We start from the raw sequence: 20,908 nt of genomic DNA, 5'->3' as shown, positions 1-20,908 counted from the left end.
CAGAAACTGATGGTTTGGAAAATTACGGTCTTCCAGGGGGTGGAACCCCAGAAGCTACAGCTCAATGTGAGGATTTAACCAAAGATGGAACCCAGCCACCATTTCAGTACAAGCCAGGATTGGAGATGGAGTTATCCAGAAAGGATTTGTGGAAAGTCCTATTGTCTGACGGCTTTGACTCCTGTGTGCTTCATGCAAAGCCAACAGAATTTTTGCGAGATCTTTATAGATGGAGTTGCTGCTGGTCTGGACTGGAGAAGACAGACAAGGAACAAATTGAAGGAAAAATTTCTTCAAAGACACAGCCATGGAGGTTGAGGTCTAGAGTCAAGAGGTCTTGGACTGGGAGAGTGGAGTGACCCACATGCATGGAAAGGATGAGTTTGCCCCAGAGGTTGAGGGTGGGCCTTTTGCCTCCATGCTCAGGAAGAGTTCTGGCACCCAGGCCCCAAAGAGGTTGGAGCACATTCCCAGGGGATTTGGGAAAGCCTGGCTGCCACCCCACTGTTCCAAAGGGGTTGAGCATGTGCCTCAGAGTTGGAAGAGAATCTGAGTGCTGCCCCAATGTTTGAGGAGGGTGTGGCCAAGAAGGTGGTCTCCCCAATGTGTGGATATGTTGGAGTACTCACCCCAGTGTCTGGAGAGAAAAGGGCCACTGCAAAGGCCCTTAGGAAAGGTTAGACTCCCATTCTCTCAAGTCCCAGAGATAAACCCCCTTTATAAAAGCTGATCCATTTCTGGTGTTTTGAGAAAAGTCAGCATTAGCAAACTGGAACACATGGTTATGTGCATAAATATTTATGATTGTTATTTCTTCTTAGTGTATTGTCCCTGTTATTAATATGTAGTGTCCTTCTTTATCTATTATAAGAACTTCTGACTTAAAGTTTACTTTGTCCAGTATTATATAGGTTCCTCAACTCTTTTTTGGTTGCAGTTTTCTTGGAATATCTTTTTCCATCCTTTCACTTTCACACTCTAGTGTCTTTGTGCCTATGGTGAGTCTCTTGTAAAGAACATTTGGATCCTGCTTTTTTATCCATTTTCTCAACCTGTGCTTTTGATTGGGGAGTTTAATTCATTAACTTCAGTGTTATTATTGAAAGACCATACTTACTTCAGCCATTTTGTCCTTTGGTTTCTAAATGTCATATCTTTTTTTTGGCCTTTTCCTTGATTGCAACCTCCTTTTCCTGTTTCTGTATATTTTAAAAATACTTTCTTTGTGATTACCCTGGGGTGTTTATTAAAACCTACATCCATAACCTAGCAATTTGGAAAGATACCAACTTAGTTTCAATAGCATACATGTTCTCTGCATCCATATCCCTCTGTTTCCCCGCTTTGTGTAGTTTTTGTCCCACTTTACCACTGTATATTTTGTATATCCATTATCTGGAAATATTCCTTTTTATTGTTCAATTATATTCCAATATGAATTAAATAGTAGAGTTGTTTGTTGAGGATATAGTACTTTTGGGTTTTACATTACTCTTTTTATTACCAAGACTGATGATGATCTTTATTTCGTCACACTACTACAAGCCACTCTCCCCTGTCATTTCCTTTCCACCTACAGAAATACCTTCAGTAATTCTTATAGGGCAGATCAATTATTGATGAAATCTCTGAGTTTCTGTGAATCCTTTAATCTCCCCTCAGTTTTGAAGTTATGGACTCAGTTATGGACTTTGAACTCAGTTATGGAGTTCTCTTCATTTCTATCAAGTGTCACTGGATAAAGAATTTGTGGCTCACAGTTTTTTTTTTTCTTTCATTATCCTAAATATATCATATCATTACCTTCTTACTTACATGGTTTTTGATGAGAACTTGACACTTAATCTTTTTGAGGACCACTTGTATGTGATGAATTGTTTTTCTTGCTTCCTTCAGAATTCTTTCTTTATCTTTGGCATTTCACATTCTGATTACTCTGTATCTTGTTGTATATCTTTGGCATTTATTCTGTTTGGATTATATTGCACTTCCTAGAATGTATATTTGTTTTTCATACAAGTTGGTAATTTGGGGCCACTGTTTCCTCAAATAAACTTTCTGCCCATTTTCTCTTCTCTTTTCCTTCTTGAATGCCCATGACACATATGTTTGTACACATTGTGCCGTCACTCAAATCCCTGAGACGCTCCTCAATTTTTCTGTTCTTTTCTCTGTGTGTTCTTCTGACTATAATTTCAATTTTCCTATCTTCTAGTTCTCCAATTCTTTCTTTTGCCTGTTCACAGCTGCTATTATTCATCTGTAGGGTATTTTCAGTGTCTATTATTGTGCTTTGCATTCCCCAAATTTGTTTTTTTACTTTTTGCACTTTAAAATTCTTCTTTATCCTCACACATTTTCTTCTAAATATCCTTTATCTCTTTAGCTATATTTTCCTTCATCTCCTTGAATTGGTTCAGGAGATTTGTTTGAATATTGTTTATTAGTCATTCTAATTTCTGAGTCTCCTCTGAAGTTTGAATTTGTTCCCTTGACTGAGCCATATCTTCCTGTTTGGCTTGCAATTTTTTGCTTATGTCTAATCATCTCATTATCTTGACAAGGTAAGTTTGAAGGTCCATTTATGCCTCTTGTCTAGCATTTTATTGTTGATTGGTTTGTGTTAAGGTTTTTCTTTGATGCTTGGTCTAATTTATTCTAGACTTTTAGAATAGACCATGTAAATCTGTTCAGATTTTCTCAGTTCTTCTTAATCTGATTCTGTTCCTGAATATGCAGTGCAATTTTTGAGATTCCCCATTTTTTGCAATTATTTCTCCTCAAGGAGGAAGCTTTCTTTCCTCTATTCTTTCTTTTGGAATGTTGTTCTGTTTTGTGTGTTTTTTGTGCAAACTTTTCTCCCCACATTGTATGATTTGTTTAAATTCTCTCCCTCACTCCATGTCCCATTTTCCTTACACTTTTCAGTTCTGGAATTCAGCCTAACTTATAGCCATTCAATTTAACACCCCCCCCCCCACTCGCACACTTTTATTTTTCTGAGAGGCTTTCCTGTCTCCATATTCTTTCCCATTAGGGTGTACCATTCTGGTGATAAAGAATGGGTTAATGCAGAAAGATGGGTCACTTTAGAAAAGTCCATTTTGCCTTTAGGTGAGCCAGCGTACTGAAACTGGATTGAGTGAGATCACAACTGATCCTACCAGCCTTTCTCTGGCAGTTTGTCTCTTTTCTTTGTTCCTGCTTGGAGGCTCTTTTGTATGCAGCACTCTTCAGTGGCTTGTGTTCTGCCCTGGGTCTCTGCAGACTTATGTTCCTGTACCTGGATATCTGTGGAGTTCTGACTTGCTGCTGTGAATCAGTCTGTAGTCTCTGACCGTGGTTGGAAGGTGCCAGGCCTTGCTGCCTCTCCCAAGCAGGGCAGGACTAAGTCTAGAAGAGGGCAATAGGAACACACCTGCTATCAGAGATGGAATTCTCCTACCTGAGATTTTTCTGTTTCTTTAATTCAGTCTTCCTGGCGTCATTCTCCAGTCTCTTCCATACTCGAGTTGCTAAATCTCTGGGGAGTCTTTCATGGGATGTCTTACATTGCCATGTTTATAACATCCTCTGAAAAGTGAAAACTTCTTGATGATAGAAATGAAGAGAACTCCATAAGATGATAAAAATTCCGGAGTCGAATGCATCTTCTTGTGTATAAGACTGTCCGTTCCTCCAAGCAGGCATGAAATGTCCACAGGTGATATCCTGAGTAGTGTGCAGATATTCTTGTAGTTTAAAAATGTCACATGATTTTTTAAGAATGCTTTCTATTTGTAGTAATTACTCTTCCTTTGTAGTCTTTGTTGGTACAAATAAAACAGGAAGAACACAATGTAACCAAATTACATTATATCCACTTTCTATAAGAGACATAAAGGGCATTAGCTTGATAGTCATTTGCTCTTTAAAATATCTAACTGCTATCAAATAAGTGGTTGTGTCATTCATAGATACTGAATGGGAGAGAAGAAAAGGTGGTAATAGTTGATTTCCAAATAGTTAAAGAAGGCAAAAGCAGATTGGGGTCTTTGGCCAAACACAGCAAGGACTGAGCTCCCATGACACACAGGCCAGATACTAAAACTTTCCAAGTTATAGGATGCTTTTATCTTTCCCCTACTTTCCTCAGCAAACAACCACTTCACCTGTCCTAACCCCCCAGCCGCAATTCCCCCCACCCCCTGCCACAGACATTTCTCCAAAGACACAGGCAGCAGATTGACTCAAAGTCATCCTTTCTCATTTTTAGTAAACCAGGGAGCATTAGAGTTCATGGGGATCCGAATGGCTAGAATGCAGATGCTGGGAAACACCTTGCTTATGTCATTAATTACGTGGGAGCCAGAAATACAAGAAGATGAGTTTGAATTACCTATGAAATTGTTTCACTTTTAATTTATATTAATCTACAAACCCTCCTTTGTTGATGAAAAATTCTAAAAGTAGAGAAAAGAGATACTGTGGTGACTGATTTAACAATCGTATTCTATCCGTTTCTCTTAAACTGTCATTGCATCTCCTTATCTACTCCCTTTTCTCAAATTTTGGGCATAGTAACTTACCTGGAAGGAACTAAGGGCTGGCTGGGCACGTGAATGGGCTAGTTGCATCAACTTGTCTCCACTAAATTTCAAGCACAAAAAGTGCTAATGAAAAAATCTGGGACGTTTTGAGAGCCAGGCTGATTCCCAAACATTTTTACCTTTCTGAAGCCTTTATGGCATCATCCTCCTTCTTATCCCCAGGCTTCCTTCCCAGGAGTGCATTGTTCTCAGCCATAGAACATGTGTTATAAAATGCTATGGTTTCTAGAAGGAAAGAGTCTGCCAGAAATGAGGACTAGGAAACATGTGGTCTTGGTCACATTTAGAGAAAGCAAATCTGAGCATATTAGAAGTGCAATTAATAGGATATGAGAAATGGAGGTTTGTTAGGATGTAGAAATGAAGTGTAATTATCTTTTGCACCCTCTCTTTCCTGGCAAGGCCTATAGTTGAAATAGAATAGCAGGTGAAATCTTCTAATAAATATAATATCAATCTTCCTTCTTGCTGCCACTGCTACTATTTCTACTTCTATAAAAATAAGTCTTCTAATGCCTAGTATTTTGTAGTAACTTTCAATTTTGAATGAAATTTAAATACCTTTTTCTTCAGAGACAAATTTCTCCAAGCTTCCTGTGTTCATTAAGAAATGTGATAATACATCATATCCTCTCTCATGATAGCAGTTGGCACTAGCTTCAGTAAAAATCCTTGTCCATTATTCTGTTAATCTGCAAAATGTCTCCAAAAGATAAGTTTCATAGAACACTGTATGCAATGGATTATTCCTCCAAGTAATCTGGCAATATTTCAAATGTTATCTATTTTTCTTATCACAGAGTTTTAGTAATTTACTCATTTTTCTAAAAAGTCAGAAATTCACTGATGATAATATGAAGCTGTCATTATGCCTTCTTCCAGCAGACTCCCAGGTGACTGGGTTTTAAATCATGATGACTAAAACATAGGTGTAACTTCCATGCATATATTCTTTCTCTGTGTGTGGCTCAACTTCGTGACACTCATCCATGGTCTCATGTGAGTCCATCATTAGGGGACTTTTATGTCCAGTGTTTAGTGTTATGTTATCAGTCACTGTTGCTGGGAAAATATAATTAAAAACAAAATCTCCTTAACCAGAAATCCCTCGACAAAGGTAAAAGTGAAAGAGAAATAAAATTATTGAATAAGCATTAAACTGGAATGTAATGCATCACAGACAATCCACAAATAAATTGCAAGGACAGAAAAAGAACTCACCATCTTCATTTTTATGTGCCTAAGTGGATTAACACATTACTTGAACATTCTTACAACATTTCTTGTCTTTACGATTGGAGTTAAGTTTATACTTTGGATCCCAGGAGCCCCCTGGAAGTTGTGCTAATGTCATTCCAGAAAACTGGGAGAGAGAGACTATATCTTCCTTGCTTTCATTTCCAAAGTCCAAAGACAGAACTTAAATCACATGTTATCTAAAGTAAATACTAAGAAATGGAAAGGAGAAGAAAATCTCTTCTCTTATGTTCAACACTGAGAATTGTGTTCTTAATTTTTAAATGTGTGAGGTTTTTTTTGCCCTTACACTGTCCTGCATCAGAATCAATTTTCCAGTCTAGAACACACACACAATCAATTTGTTTTGTCAAGGGAAGAATAAAATACTTCCATGTACTCTCAGCTGTCTTCATTTGGTCCTTTTCCTTTTTCCTTTCACCTCACAAGTTAATTATGAGGCTTGACATTTCTCCCTTTTTCCCATGTCATTGTCTTACCTTCTTTCTTCTACTCGTACATTGTTCTCCATTGGATAAACCCAAATAGACCCACACTGCAACAGATTTTAATCAAACTGTTGAACTCCAAAAATGGATATTTCTGAAAGCCACAAGAGGGAAGTAACACGTCAAGTGCAAGGAAACCTCAATAAGATTAAATGACAAACTTTCACTGGAACCATGGAGGCAAGAAGGCAGTGGGATGATATTTAAGGTACTGAAAGTAAAACACTGCCAACAAAGAATTGTGTATCCGACAATACTCTCTGTCATGAATGAGGAAGAAATTAAGACATTACCAGATAAACAAAAGCTGAGGAAGTCTGTCATCTCTAACCGAGTCCTACAAGAAATACTAAAGGGAGTTCCACAGTTTGAAAGGAGAGGACAATAGTATCTAGCGACATGCAAAATAAAGATCTCCAGTGAAAGTAATGATATGAGTAAATATAAACACCAATGTTATTATATTTTTGGTGTGTAATTCCACTTTTTAATTCCTACAGGAACTAAAATCACGTACATAGAAAGTGATGCTAAATTAATGGCTTTGACTCATATGTATAAATATTTAATTTGAGACAAGAACTACAGAATGATGGGGTGATGAAGGGTGATAGAAACATAGTTTGTATACACTATTGAAGTTAAAGTGGGTATTAAAACAAATCAAATTGTTATGGATTAGGATATTAAATCTATAACATTTATAACATGGTTTCCACTATAAAGAAGATATTGGAGAATATGCAGATTTTTAGAGACAGAAAGTAGAGTACAAATTACCAGGTATAGGAAGCAGGGGAATGGGGAATAAATGCATAATGTATGTAAGGTTTCTGTTTGAGTTTCTTGGGTTTATATTTACTTATGCAGCCAAAACAGTTTTGGAAAAGGAAAAAGAGTGGGAATATTACTACTTCCTAATTTCAAAATTTACTACAAACTTACAATAATGAAGACTTTGTGGTACTATCAAAAGGACAAATACATAGGTAAAGAATATAATTGAGAGTCTCTAAAAAACCTTAGATCTATGGTCAAATGATTTTTAACAACCATGTCCCCATTCATTGGAGAAGAAGCCGTCTTTTCAGCTCTGGTGCTGAGACAAAAGGATATCCATGTGTAAAAGAATGATTTTAGACTCCTACCTCATCACCTATAAAATCAACTCAAAAGAGATCAAAAACCTAAATTAAAAAGCTAAAACTATGAAACTATGGGAAGAAAATATTTACATAAATTTTGTTGATGTAGAATTCAGCAATGGTTTCTTAGATATGACAGCAAAAACACAAGCAGCCAAAGAAAAAAATAGATAAATTTGAGTTAATCAAACTTAAACCTTTTGTCCCTCAAAGGACACTGTCAGAGAGTTTAAAGGAAACCCACATAATAGGAAAAAATATTTTCATGTTATGTCTGATCAGTGACTAGAATCCAGAATATACTGAGTTCTTAGAATTCAAAAATAAAAGCATGTAACCCTGTTAAAAAGTTGGCAATTATTTGAATACATATTTACCCAAAGAAGAAATACAAATGGCCAATAAAGGAAAGACACTCAACATTATTAGTCATCAGAGATATGCAAACCAAAACCTGAGGAGATACAACTTAACATTACCTAAGATGAATATAACCAAAACGATGGACAACAAAGGGTGTTTGTAAGGTATAGTGAAAGTGGGACTCTCTTCCTTAACTGGTGGGAACATAAAACAGTTCAGTAAGTCTGGAGAACAGCTTAGATGTTCCTCAAAATCCTAAATATAGTGTTACCGTATCATCCAGAATTTCCACTACTAGATATGTATGCAAGAAAATGAAAACATATGTCTGTAGAAAATTGGTACATGAATGTTTGTTTCATTATTCATAATAGCTCCAAACTGGAAACAACATAAATGTCCATTAGTTGATGAATTAATAAATAAAATGTGATATATCCATTGAATGTAATATTATTTATTTATAAAATGAAGTAGGAATGAACCTTGAAAGCATTGTGCTAAGTGAAAGAAACCAGACCAAAACCAAAAATGCATATTGTATGTGTTTCCATTTATATTAAATGTCTAGAATAAGAAAATAAGTCTAGAATAAGAAAATCCAAAGGGGCAGAAAGTAGATTAGTGTTGCCAGTGGCTGGGAATGGGGAAATTGTAATGTCTACTAATGAGTATGGGGTTTCTTTTTAGATTGCTCAAAATGTTCTGAGATTAGAGGGAGGTAATTATTGTACAGCTTTGTGAATAAACTAAAAAACACTGACTTATCACTGTAAAATGGTGAGTTTTATGATATGTTTGAATTGTTTCTTAATTTAAGTAAAATAATTATTCACTTTCGTTGGCTTCTATTTAACCACCTCTACTTATGAGAAATTCACTTAATGAATGAAAAATCTTGACCGTAGTGCCAAAATGGAAGTACTACAAAAAGCTTTGTTCCAGTAAACAAAATGTCTGGATAGTACACATGATGAAGAAACCTGTACGGAAAAACACAAATCGAAATTGATTAGACAAATATACCTCAGCCTTGGAAAATGAGACATATAATCTCCTTTAAACTCCAATCTATTGACATTCATTATTTAATGGATTTATTCATTTACCATATATTTATTGAGCACCTAAAATATTCCAGACATCATATTAGTCAATTTTGATCCCAGGCCAAATGTAGAGATGAGGGGTTAGATGCCAGGTTTGGAAGTGTGATAATTGTGAAAAATGAGCAATGCCTAATAATGGACAAAAGGTTATTTTTGGTAGTGATGAAAATGATCTGAAATTAATGTTTGTTGATTTCTCAAATCTTTGTAAAAAAGTAAAAATAATTGAATTTTTCACTTAACACAGGTGAAGTGTATGATGTGAAAATATATACCTCAGTAAAAATTTTAAAAGAGTATTTTCAGAGCCTTGTTTTCCATGTTCACTCCTGAACCTACAACAGAGAAGATACTCATTGCATATGTTGAATGAACAAATAAGGTCATGTTCACATATCCAGTTAACTCGTCTTATCTATATTTTAGTCGTCTATCCTCTTTTATCCCTTAATTTCTGGCCAAGCTTGATATTAGTGACCAATCTCTATTATATGTTTCAAGTTGCAATTAATAAAAAAAGGAAAGTTCTCTTTTTTTTTCAGTCCCCTTTATGACTGGTCCTGTTAAGTTTTTTACAATTTAAATTGTATCAAAATACTGGAGGATGGCTCAGGTACAGCTATAAACTGGAAGAAATGTACAGGAGAATCACTATCCCTGAAATTATGTACTTTATAAATCATCGCAAAGTATACAAAACACTCCCTTATCTCCCAGTGATTCCATAGGGACTTGTTGTGGCCTATGTTACTCCCACTTATCCTTGGAGATTACCATGCTGAAGTTCCTACATATAGAAACTACATGTTTTGGTTGCTTTTCGGCTCTGAACCAATTTCGTGTATGCGATTATTAGTGTTGTTAAGAAAGTAGAAGGATGACTAAAAAGAGGCTAGCCTGAGAGATCCTGATAAAACTTTGAAGGCTCTACCTAACAACACCTTCTTAATTTCCAAATTACCTAGATTCAGGTTGGAGATATAACATTTAACTATAGAGAATATTTTTTTTTTTAATTCTCCATGGCTGAAAAGATGAAAGAACTAGATTTTAGAAGGCAAAGGCCTATCTTAAGTATCTCCTAAAAGAGAGTGTTATCTCTCTCTTTCATGATATTTCAAATTGTATAAATCTATGGAAGGAACAGTAATATATATGGACACCTGCTGACCTCATGGCTCATATACAGGTTGGTATTTTCAGAGTTCATATTACTGCATTTCTGTTATGTGTGCTTATACAAAAATAGGTGTTTTTGGAAAGCAGAGTTTGTATGTCTGTTTATTTATCAGTTCTGCTCTTGCAATATTTTGCATTGTTTGTATGCATCCAACATATATTTATTTGAGTATGTAGTGTATGATAGCCACCTTCCTAGACTCTGGTTTGTGACTCTCCCTGTGAGTTGTGTGATTACTGATGTATGTGTGTGGACCCTTGTTTACCCATAGAATCACATATCATATGAATCTCTTTTATCCCAGTAATACTAGATTTTAATTCATTCTTCCTATGGAATTTTATTTATGCTCTTTTCCTTTTTCTTTGGAAATGATAGATAGAGACATAGATATCCAAATCCCACAGCTCAAAGGCATATATTCTTTAGAGTCCAGTCTAAGTGCCACTTAAAAAGGCTGTCCCTGACATCTAAACATAATTGGAACCCTGCTATCATTTCTATGGAACTCACTCTCCAATCTACTCTACCCTACCCCCTGTTTAATATCTTTTTAAAAAGCTAAGTTATGGGGGAAGGTCATTTCTGCTTTTTCACTAGAGTAAAGTCATTTCTACCTATGTAGATGCCTATTAAATATTTCCTCATCAATAATATGGGTAACTAAGTATGAGTTCTTATTGATAAATATTATACTTATAAAGATTGATTTGAGACATAGGGTAAACAGATTCTCCTCAAGAAGTGATATCAGCACTATTCAAGGTCTTCTGCCTTCTCTGGTGGAAGGGGAAAGCATAACAATAGTAACCGAAGATTTCTCTACAACAAAATACCTTGTATTCACTTAGAAGTCTTTCTCTTCTTTAATCCTCCCATCCCTTGGCTCTTCTCTTTCTTAATCCAGGCTTCTCTTCCATGAAGCCTCTACTTTCTGTTGGAACTATGGGTCGAAGTATGAAGGGATCTGCTTTAAAGAGTGGTTGATATCTCTGACATCATTAGATCAATTTACCAATCCAGTAAATGAACTGCTCTGCATGTGTCAGAGTGTGAGTGGAAGAACAAATAAAGGAATGCAATAAAGTTTATCTACACAGTGAAATGATCTAAATCTGAAACATTGTATATGATAAGAAAGTTTGTGGGGTTAACATTAAGAAATGCATTGTCCTGAAAGATACACATTTGTTTGTTTAAAAGAACACGTAGTAAATGCCTATTTAAAGGGTACATGATAGAAGTAAACAAAGAATAGGAGGAAAATAAAGCAATGTCAAAACCTTTACTTGTTAAAATAGTTATATATGCAGAATGTCAACTAGAGCTGGAAGGCAGAAAATACATTAATGCCGTTTCAGAAGACACTACCAGGACTTCAAATCATGTTCACAGGCAGGCCATTCCAACAAACCTCACACTCTTACTACATGCAGACCAATAAGATTATTCATTGTCCAAATTTCATATGTAACTCCTGAGACTTATTTGCCTTGATTTGAACTTAAATCAGGTGGCAGAGAACATTTATTTCTATTCCCAAGGCCATTTAGAGTGTAGGTTGTGCAGTCTTCCACCTAAAGCAAGGGTCCTTTCAAAGGCCTCTACCAGAACACTTCCAGTAATTGAAAACTCACTTAAGATAAATATTGACTGAGATTTAAAGGAGAAGCACTCCAAAAGCCTTCCTCCATCCAAAATAATGTCTGATTATCACTGATGTGGGAAAAAAAAAACAAAAAACAGAGAGACATTCAAACTTCTCCTCTGTTCTTAAGAGTGATTTTATGCATCATTTACCGTGAGGAATCTGAAGGAAAATTCTGCTTAAGTGCCAACTTATTAGTGGTCACAAATCCATGCTTTTAGAATTTACTGTGTACCTATTGTGTTCAACAACAGATTAAACACTTGCAGTGTGTATGTTGGAAATAGATCTACCATTTGAGTGGAGCAGAAAAGAAAAGAAAGAAAATACCCTGTAATAAATGATATTATGAAGGGCTTGCAATGAGGTTTAGGAAAAAAAAAAAAAAAACATGGCAAGAGTTAGGATTCTTATTTACAGCAGATTTATCACCCATGTAATTGATGCAAAATTAGTTGTTTGTGAAAAATCCTGGTAGAAGGAAATTAAGCAGAGAAGTTTTAGGGTATTCTCCAAATATAATGGAGTTTTCTCTGTATAGGCAGAAAAAGAAAGTGAAGTCACTACACTAAGTCCCTTGCATTGTAAGTTTCAGAAACAGTGATCTTTTCTGTTTCTTATTGTTATTACTTCATAGCAATTTTTCTGCTATTTTTACTTCCAGGAAAGTATACCTCAAACTCTGAACATTTTAAATTCCATCATTCAGGTTATCAGCCTTAAATGTGACATTTCTCACCATGCAATAATGAGTCTGCACATACTATTCACTATTTGTCATATCATGGTGTTTTAATTTTGCTTGTAGAGTCTAACTTCCTGAGGAGAATATCTGATTTGTCCATTTCTTTATCCTAATTTCATGACATATGGTTTGTTTCACAGTAACTGCTCATTAAATATTTGTTGAATTATGTACAAGTAGGACTAGAGAGGGACAATTTTTTGACAATGGATAAACAAGGTGACCGATATAGAAACAATAATTTGGTACATGGTTGATTTTATCAATTTGTCCTTGGAAAATTAAATGAAACTAATTATGAATTTGAATTGTTTTTAACAAAAGAAACTGAAAGGACTTCTTGAACCAGATCTCCATGTTTTTCAGCATCTGATTTGATCGCATCCACCTAGCAACTTTGCCTTCAGAATTACCAATATGAAGAAAAACATAAGCGTCATGCCACCTCTCAACACTTCTCACCCCTCTCCTGTCACCTTCTCTCTGATGGGCATCCCAGGTCTAGAGCACCTGCATGTCTGGATCGGGATTCCCTTCTGCTCCATGTACGTGGTGGCTGTGGTGGGGAACGTGACCATCCTGGCCGTGGTGAGGGCAGAGCGGAGCCTCCACGAGCCCATGTTCCTCTTTCTGTGCATGCTGTCAGTCACTGACCTGGTCCTCTCCACGTCTACACTTCCGCGCATGCTGTGTCTGTTCTGGCTTGGAGCCCATGACATTGCCTTTGCTGCTTGCCTGGCCCAAATGTTCTTCATCCACAGCTTTACTGCCATGGAATCGGGCTTTTTCCTGGCCATGGCCATTGATCGATATGTGGCCATATGTCACCCCCTGCGCCATGCCACCATTCTCACCCACACTCACATCACCATAATGGGTATAATTGTGGTGGTCCGGGGTGTGGCCTTCTTTTCTCCACATCCCATCCTGCTCAGACAGCTTCCCTACTGTAGAACACGAATCATTGCCCACACCTACTGTGAGTTCATGGCTGTGGTGAAGCTGGCATGTATGGACACAGGGGCCACAAAGCGTTATAGCCTCAGTATGGCTTCCATCATAGGCTCATGTGATGCTGTTCTCATTGCTGCATCCTACGCCTTCATTCTCCACTCTGTATTTCACCTGCCATCCCGAGAAGCTAGCTTTAAGGCTTTGGGCACATGTGGCTCCCATGTTTGTGTCATTCTTGTCTTCTACTCCACAGCAGGCTTTTCCATTTTCACTCACCGTTTTGGGAAAAATATACCTGCACACATTCATATTTTTATTGCAAATATGTACCTTTTGGTGCCTCCTTTCCTTAACCCTATTGTATATGGAGTAAGGACTAAGAAAATACGGGAACATGTTCTTGGAGCTATAAGAGCTAAAGCTGCCTGAATTAGTTGGATCAATAAGATAAATACTGTAACATAAATGGAAATACAAGAAATGTGGTATAGGGAAATTATCTGCTTTCACTCCCCCAAGCTGAATTTTATCACCAGCCGAAAATTCAGATATTTACCACATATCTGGAGATTTCCAGAATTATAACTTAACACATAACTTCAGTTTTCTCATTTAGTAAATCTTCGAGTAGAGAATGTTAATCCCCTTCTTATCTTTGGAAGATGATTACAAAATGAGTGGACCAAAAGAGACAGAAGAGAAGGCTACCAACTAGGAGGGGAAATAAAATCTTTGGAGAACCAAATGGTTGGTGATATGGATTAACCAGTTTGAAGTTATCTTGATCCAAAATATGTGACTGGGATTTTATTGAACAAGTGATAAATGTCCATATGTTCTCAAATGAAGTCAAATTGTAAACTTATTATTTATCATGTAATATGTACCTATATTACATAAAGATAATAAAACAAAAACAATGTGTATGCTCCAATTTTGGTATTAGGATGCTAAAATTTCTAGAGCAATTTTAAAAGATATGGGGTTTATTTCATAAAATAAGGCAGCATTCTGGATTCTACTGACTGCCAAATTGAGGGCATAAATTTATTTTAATAACTAGTAGTAAAAGTTATTAAATTACCATCTGTTACATACATTGAGTCTCCCCCTTTGACCAGGTGACGTGGAACTCAGTATCAAGACAGATGACCCAAATCCTCTTAAAGTCAAAGTAGCCCCCTTTTATTGCCCTGATATCAAGGACTGGATTCCATCTTTAGTTCATTTTCCTCATTTATCACTTATTTATACCCCATTTATCCACTTTTCATGTTTGTTTTGGAATATTACCTAAGATCCATCAGCTGTTTCTTTTGGTAGAAGCCATCTGCCAAATGGATCTTTGACATTTGAGCTTTGAAAATTTTCCCTCTTCTTGCTTATTTGTCCTCTAAATTCACATCTCTAGTTCCATACACGAAGACTAGCATCTCTGCAGTCACCAGTTATGAAGTCCATCATTCAACTATAAGTGGGTGTGATGTTTTCTGTTTTGGAGAACTGGATGCATTTGGCATCAGTCTCTTGACTTAAGGAACTTAGGATTAGGGACAATCATGATTAGTATATTTATGAGATTTATTTGGGCATGGTAGGTTCATGCAGGAAAGTAAATCGTTTAAGTCCTCTAGAAGTAAGGTCTCCGATAAGGTATGTGTTCAAGTATCTTCAATGTATAGGTAGGTGGGCAGGGAGGGAGGTTTGTCAATTATGAGTGAACTCACACAGGGAACAATGGCATAACAAAAAGAAGAATAAAAAGAAGCAGAAAAATGCTGAAATTTTTACTACTATATCCCACCTGTCTTACTTAATTTGATAATTTCAAATGTTTTGTAACTGGGAATGAGACCATGGTGATTCTCAGGCACTGCTTGGAAGGTAAGAGTGTTCTCTTCCTGGTTAACATGTAACCTAATCAGCCTTCTCAAATCTGGTTCCTTTCTCACTGCAGCTGTCCATTTATTTGATTATGGATTGAGGTTCTCAAAGTATAGGAAATTTTATTACAGAAATGTTCCCACATACCTCTTGAGCAAAGAGCAAAGACAGTGCAGTAGCAATAGTGAAAAGATCATTTATTTATTTATAAATGTATATTAGAATCCCTTTCTATGTGTGTGGATATGTGTGTGTGTATGTGTGTATATATATATATAAAACATATATTTACCTATATTTATTTGGTTTTGGTCAGGCAAGGTCAACCTGGGCCAGATTGGAGAATGCATTTCATCCTAAGAAGCCCATTTTACTTATTTTGAAAGGAATTAAACTTGTTTTTATAGTAGGAATAATTCAGCTATAACTTTCAAAGCAGTCAGTTACACATATTTATTAAATCAGCATTTCTGAAATCAAAGAAAGCTCTGCCTCTATGAGGTGGGTTGAATTATATACCCACATTTATACACTTTGTTGGTATTGATCCACATTCCTCTGGGAGTGTACGCATTTTACATAGATCTCTTGAAGACATTGTTCTACTTGAGGTGTGGCCCAGCAGAATGAGGTTGGGCCTTAATTCAGGTTACTGGAGTTCTTTATAAGAAAAAGAAATTCAGACATAGAGAAAACAGCCACTGGGAGGAGAAGGAAGCTGGAAGTCAGTGCAACCAGAAATCAACAGAAACCAGAAGAGAAAGGAGAGGATGTACCCATGCAATGCCAGGCAGAGTTGTGAGTCAGGGAACCCCATGGATTGCTGGAAGCCAGAACCAGAACGTGACAGACTTTGGGAGAAAACATTGCCTTGCTTACGCCTGGAGTTTGGACTTCTCCTAGCTTCAAAACTTTGATCCAATATGTTCCCATTGTTGAAGTGTCTTATCTTTGTCAGTTGAATATCAATGACTCAAGCTTTATTTTAAGTTTTTAGGCTATTGCATTGATGTGTGTGTGTGTGTGTGTGTTTGTATTGAGGTTTAACTAAATACAATGAAATGAAGAAGTCTTAAGTGTACAGTTTGGTAAATTTGAACAAACATATAGACTATGAAACCCTCATCCTAATCACAATGTTGGACATTTACGTCACCCCCAGGAAGTTTCTTCCCTTTTCTCTCTTGAAACTGTATGGATGTGACAATGGGAGTAGCTGGTGCTTTATTTCATGAACATGTTCACAATTTCTGTTTATCCCTTTACCAAGTTAACATTAAAAATTATACATTCATGTTTTAGCATTGGGATAGAACATGACTAAAGGACATTTTGCTGTTTTTTGTTTTTGTTTTTTAATGTTTCCCTTTCTAACCTTGAAAATGAAATAACTAAAAGGAAAATACACTGTCATACTTTCTAATCAACAAATTACCAAAGACATTAGCCCTATATTATTATGAAAGGCAACTATGTCTAGGAAAGTGAAAGCACTTTAATATTTAATACTTGGAGTCTTCAGTACAACTAATTCCTTATACAAGGTACAGAATTGCTGAGGTGCCAAACTTGAGAGAGAGAGAGAGAGACAGAGATAGAGACAGAGACAGAGACAGAGACAGAGACAGAGACAGAGACTGGCTTTCCCTTTCTCTTCCCTAATATTTTTCTGCTAGAGTTTTCCATTAACTAAACTCAGAATGAAGTCGGATGATCCGTGATCCTGGGAAACATAGTCTGTAAAGTCCATCCCTCCTGCAATACATATAAAAGGAAATGTGGAGGTACACATCTGAAGGGAAATAGATCTAAGGTTGGCATAACTTCCCTGCCAAAACACAAGTAATGATATACCCATACATGGGATTAATACATACCCCCTACTTGATCAAACATGGAAGCCTCAGGGGGTTTCAGGAATAGGAACCTGACTAGTAAATGCCCAAGAACTTCAAGCATTTTTTTCAAAACCAAGTCTGATTCAGGATAAGTTACTTAAGAATATGTGAGGGCATGTGGCAATATTAATGGGCTTATTCCAATTAATTCATAGACTCGTCCCTCTACAGTAGCCTCTTTTCTTGCTACCTCTCTTCACATCTCTTTTAAGGAATCATTTACTCCATGGCACCTTAAAGTGCTTAAGCCCAAGAGATGCAATGAATCAGGTATCACAAGATGCCTGGAGTCAAGAGGCCATCTCTTCTAGGTTTCTAAGCACAGAGCTCAGGTGGCCAAAGACTGAACCCATTCAAGAAACCAAAGGGTACCTGGAGAGACTGATAGAGATTAGTGTACGTGTTTACAACCAAGCAGCATCCTCATGAGAGGCTGTATGCAGGAATTTCCTTGCAGGCCTCTGGTCTCCCAGGATAAGAAGTGTAAAGGGACCTGTTGGAGTTATAGTCAACATTCAGATGAGCCTCAGTATGGACAGTAAGATGATCATTTGCAAAGGTAGGAAAACCAGGCTGTAGGCAGGAGTATTGTGGTTGAGGTGGGATGGATGGAGACTCTGTCAGCTACTTAGCAATGAAGGCTCAATCCTTGTGGTTGCCAAAAGATGGTTCAACCTCTTGATTTTACAAAAAGTAAATGTAGAAGGATTCTAAATATTCAAACTAAGATTTACATGTTGTTTATAACTTGCTGTGTAAGCCAGACCCAGGATTAAATTGTGGCATGCAATGGTCCAAACCTTATTTTTCTTAATATACCTAGTCTTATCCTTACTATAAGGATGCCTCATATTGTCTAAGCTTGTCATATATTGAAATTTGAACCCAAAATGATTCATTAATTTCAAATTTAGTTTTGTTAGGATGTCTTTCCAGATTCTCTCTTCACACATTCAAAGGTACGTTTCAGATAACCTGATATTTGTGAGCCATGAGTTGCATATAAATGTTTGTGTGAAAAGGAACACTCAGAGTTGATGTATTGTTTAACTTTGAGAAATATATTATGCCTCTTCTGGAGGATTCTGATTGACCATTATAAAATAACACAAATCTAGTAACCTGAAAACCCATGTTTTCAAGATATAGTGACTATTTGATTATACTTTGTAAAAAAAATGGTGATTTCTTGCCATTCGGTTTAGCTGACTTCAGGAAGATAACAGCTGTTCCATGTATTAACTCTGTGTCACACTCCAATATAGCACCAGTTTTGTTCCCATCTTTCTTCATTCTGCTCTTTTAGTTAATTGACTCAATTGGTCATTAGTATTTCCCAAGTCTTGACATCATATCTATGAGCTTTATCAATGGGAAGGGTAAGAGAAGTTAAATGTACACATGGCTACTCTTATCCATGCTTTTAGTTCATTTGTTTGCTCAGATGGTTGAAAATTATATCTCCTTATTCAGAAATGCATCAACTACTCCCTCTATAGTATTTCTAAAATGCATCTAAATGCATTTATTCAGCTGAAGAGCAAAACTTTTTGTAAAAAAGGAAAGGACTTTACTTAATATGTAAAAATTTGTTGCCATTTCAATATAATTATTTATTAACTTTGTTAATCTGAAAAGTGCAGTCCCATATATTTGATGTGCTGAAACAGGGTACTAGAGAGAAAATCATTCAATAGCTGGAGTTGTGTTATTGGGAAGTGATGACCCTTTTGGATTCACGTATTTACAGTTTAATGATTTTTTAATTTGGACAGAATTATGGAATATCTGTTGTTTTCATGATGCTGTCTTCCAACTGGACCAGACTTCAACCTGCCTCCTTCCTGTTGCTTGGCATACCAGGGTTGGAGACTTCCCACATCTGGATATCCCTTTCTGCCTTGTCTACCTGCTGTCACTGATGGGAAATGTTTCCCTTTTATTAATAATCAAGACAGATCCCAAACTTCATGAACCTACATACCTCTTTTTATGTATGCTCTCTGTGGCTATTTGATGCTCACTTCTTCTACACTTCCCAAGATACTCAGCCTCTTCTGGTTCAATGGCAGAGAGATCTACTTTGAGGCCTGCCTCACTCAAATGTACCTCATTCATTCTCTGTCTACTATGGAATCTGGATTTATCTTGGCCATGGCTTTTGACCGCTATGTGGCCATCTGCCATCCACTGATGCATTCCATTATCCTGACACCCACAGTAGTTTTAGGATTTGGTTTGGCCATTGTTTTCAGAAGAGCCATACTCCTCAGTCCACACCCCTTCTTACTGAGGTGGCTTTCCTACTGCAGAACTACTGTCATCTCCCATACCTACTGTGAATTCATGGCCCTGATAAAGCTGGCTTGTGCTGAGACCAAGATTTGTAGAGCCTACAGCCTAACTGTGGCCTTCCTGACAGGGGGCTTGGACTTCATACTGATTATCTGTTCATATGTCCTTATACTTCTCACTGTCTTCAATCTCCCATCCAAGGCTGCCCGCCTTAAGACCTTAAGCACCTGTGTCTCTCATGTATGGATCATCTTGGTGTTTTGCACACCAGCCTTTTTCTCTTTTCTCACCCATAGGTTTGGCCATCACATTGCTCCACATACCCACATTTTTGTAGCAAATATATATCTCCTTATTCCACCCATGATGAATCCGATTATTTATGGTATTAAAACCAAAAGGATCAGAGAGGGATTCTTTAAATTCTTAACAACCAAACGTGTTTAAGTTTGGCAGGATTTGTGGTTCCCCAGGTCATCAACAAAGGTAAGGATTTTGTTAAACCAGGAGAAATTTTAAATGAATCAGCATTACCTTAGAGTAGTAATGATTCAAATAGTCCAGGAAAGCATGGCGTATTGACCCCTGTGAGCAGCAGCATGCAAAGAAGATACCTAGGACTTAGAAAAAAAGATTATAGAAAAATTAAGGTATTAGTATTCAGCTTTCTCAACCTAGTATATTTAGTATTGACTTTAGAACTTATCAAACCATAAATTTATATCAATAGTGTAGTCATAATCATCCTTTGTTGACTGTGTAGATTATGACTGTCAAATTCATGCTTTCCAGAGTGGATATAATACTTCATATATAAATTTTTCACCAAAGACTTGATCTTCAAAGGTGCAACATTTGTTCTCAAGTATATATCAGTTAATGGTTAATGACATGAGAGCGAGAAATACTGGGAAATTAAAATATATTCATCCATTTTCTTAAATAAAAATAATGCATGTGAGTTGTAAAATCATATAATGTACAAATATTACTACAGATTTTAAGTTAAATTTGAATTTTCTCCTACTTACCACCTGGCAATCTTCAAAAGTTAGCATCATCAATAGATACTCACCATCTGGTTTTTACAATATAATTGAATTTCTATAATTTCTTTTATAACTTTTCACACATTGTTTTATGTTTTAATTATACAGATGAGATTATACTGCATTTTCAAATCAGCAGTTTTTTTAATATTATGATAAATCTTGAGTTTTCATATTGGTTTATGCAGATCATCTCATTTCTTAGAATGACTATAATCTACTAAAAATAATATATTGTATTTTATTTAAAAAATAATCTATTGATATAAATGCAAATAGTTTCTAATTTCTAATGCCAACAATG

General features: G+C 36.4%; 1 protein-coding gene and 1 pseudogene across 1 annotated transcript; both read left to right on the top strand.

Annotated features, from left to right (window-relative positions):
- The first annotated feature begins 12,962 nt into the window (after window positions 1-12,962).
- On the top strand, window positions 12,963-13,907 carry LOC119538393 (olfactory receptor 52D1-like). Its single transcript, XM_037841303.1, has one exon. The coding sequence runs from the start codon at window positions 12,963-12,965 to the stop codon at window positions 13,905-13,907; it is 945 nt and encodes a 314-aa protein (XP_037697231.1).
- A 5,155-nt stretch (window positions 13,908-19,062) lies between these two features.
- Window positions 19,063-20,002, top strand: LOC119538621 (annotated as a pseudogene).
- The last annotated feature ends 906 nt before the right edge of the window (window positions 20,003-20,908 follow it).

This window comes from Choloepus didactylus, chromosome 6, assembly GCF_015220235.1.
Source record: "Choloepus didactylus isolate mChoDid1 chromosome 6, mChoDid1.pri, whole genome shotgun sequence".
NCBI classification, from domain to species: domain Eukaryota; kingdom Metazoa; phylum Chordata; class Mammalia; order Pilosa; family Megalonychidae; genus Choloepus; species Choloepus didactylus.
Note: the sequence above shows the minus strand (reverse complement) of the source record. Positions and strands in the feature narration are given on the sequence as shown.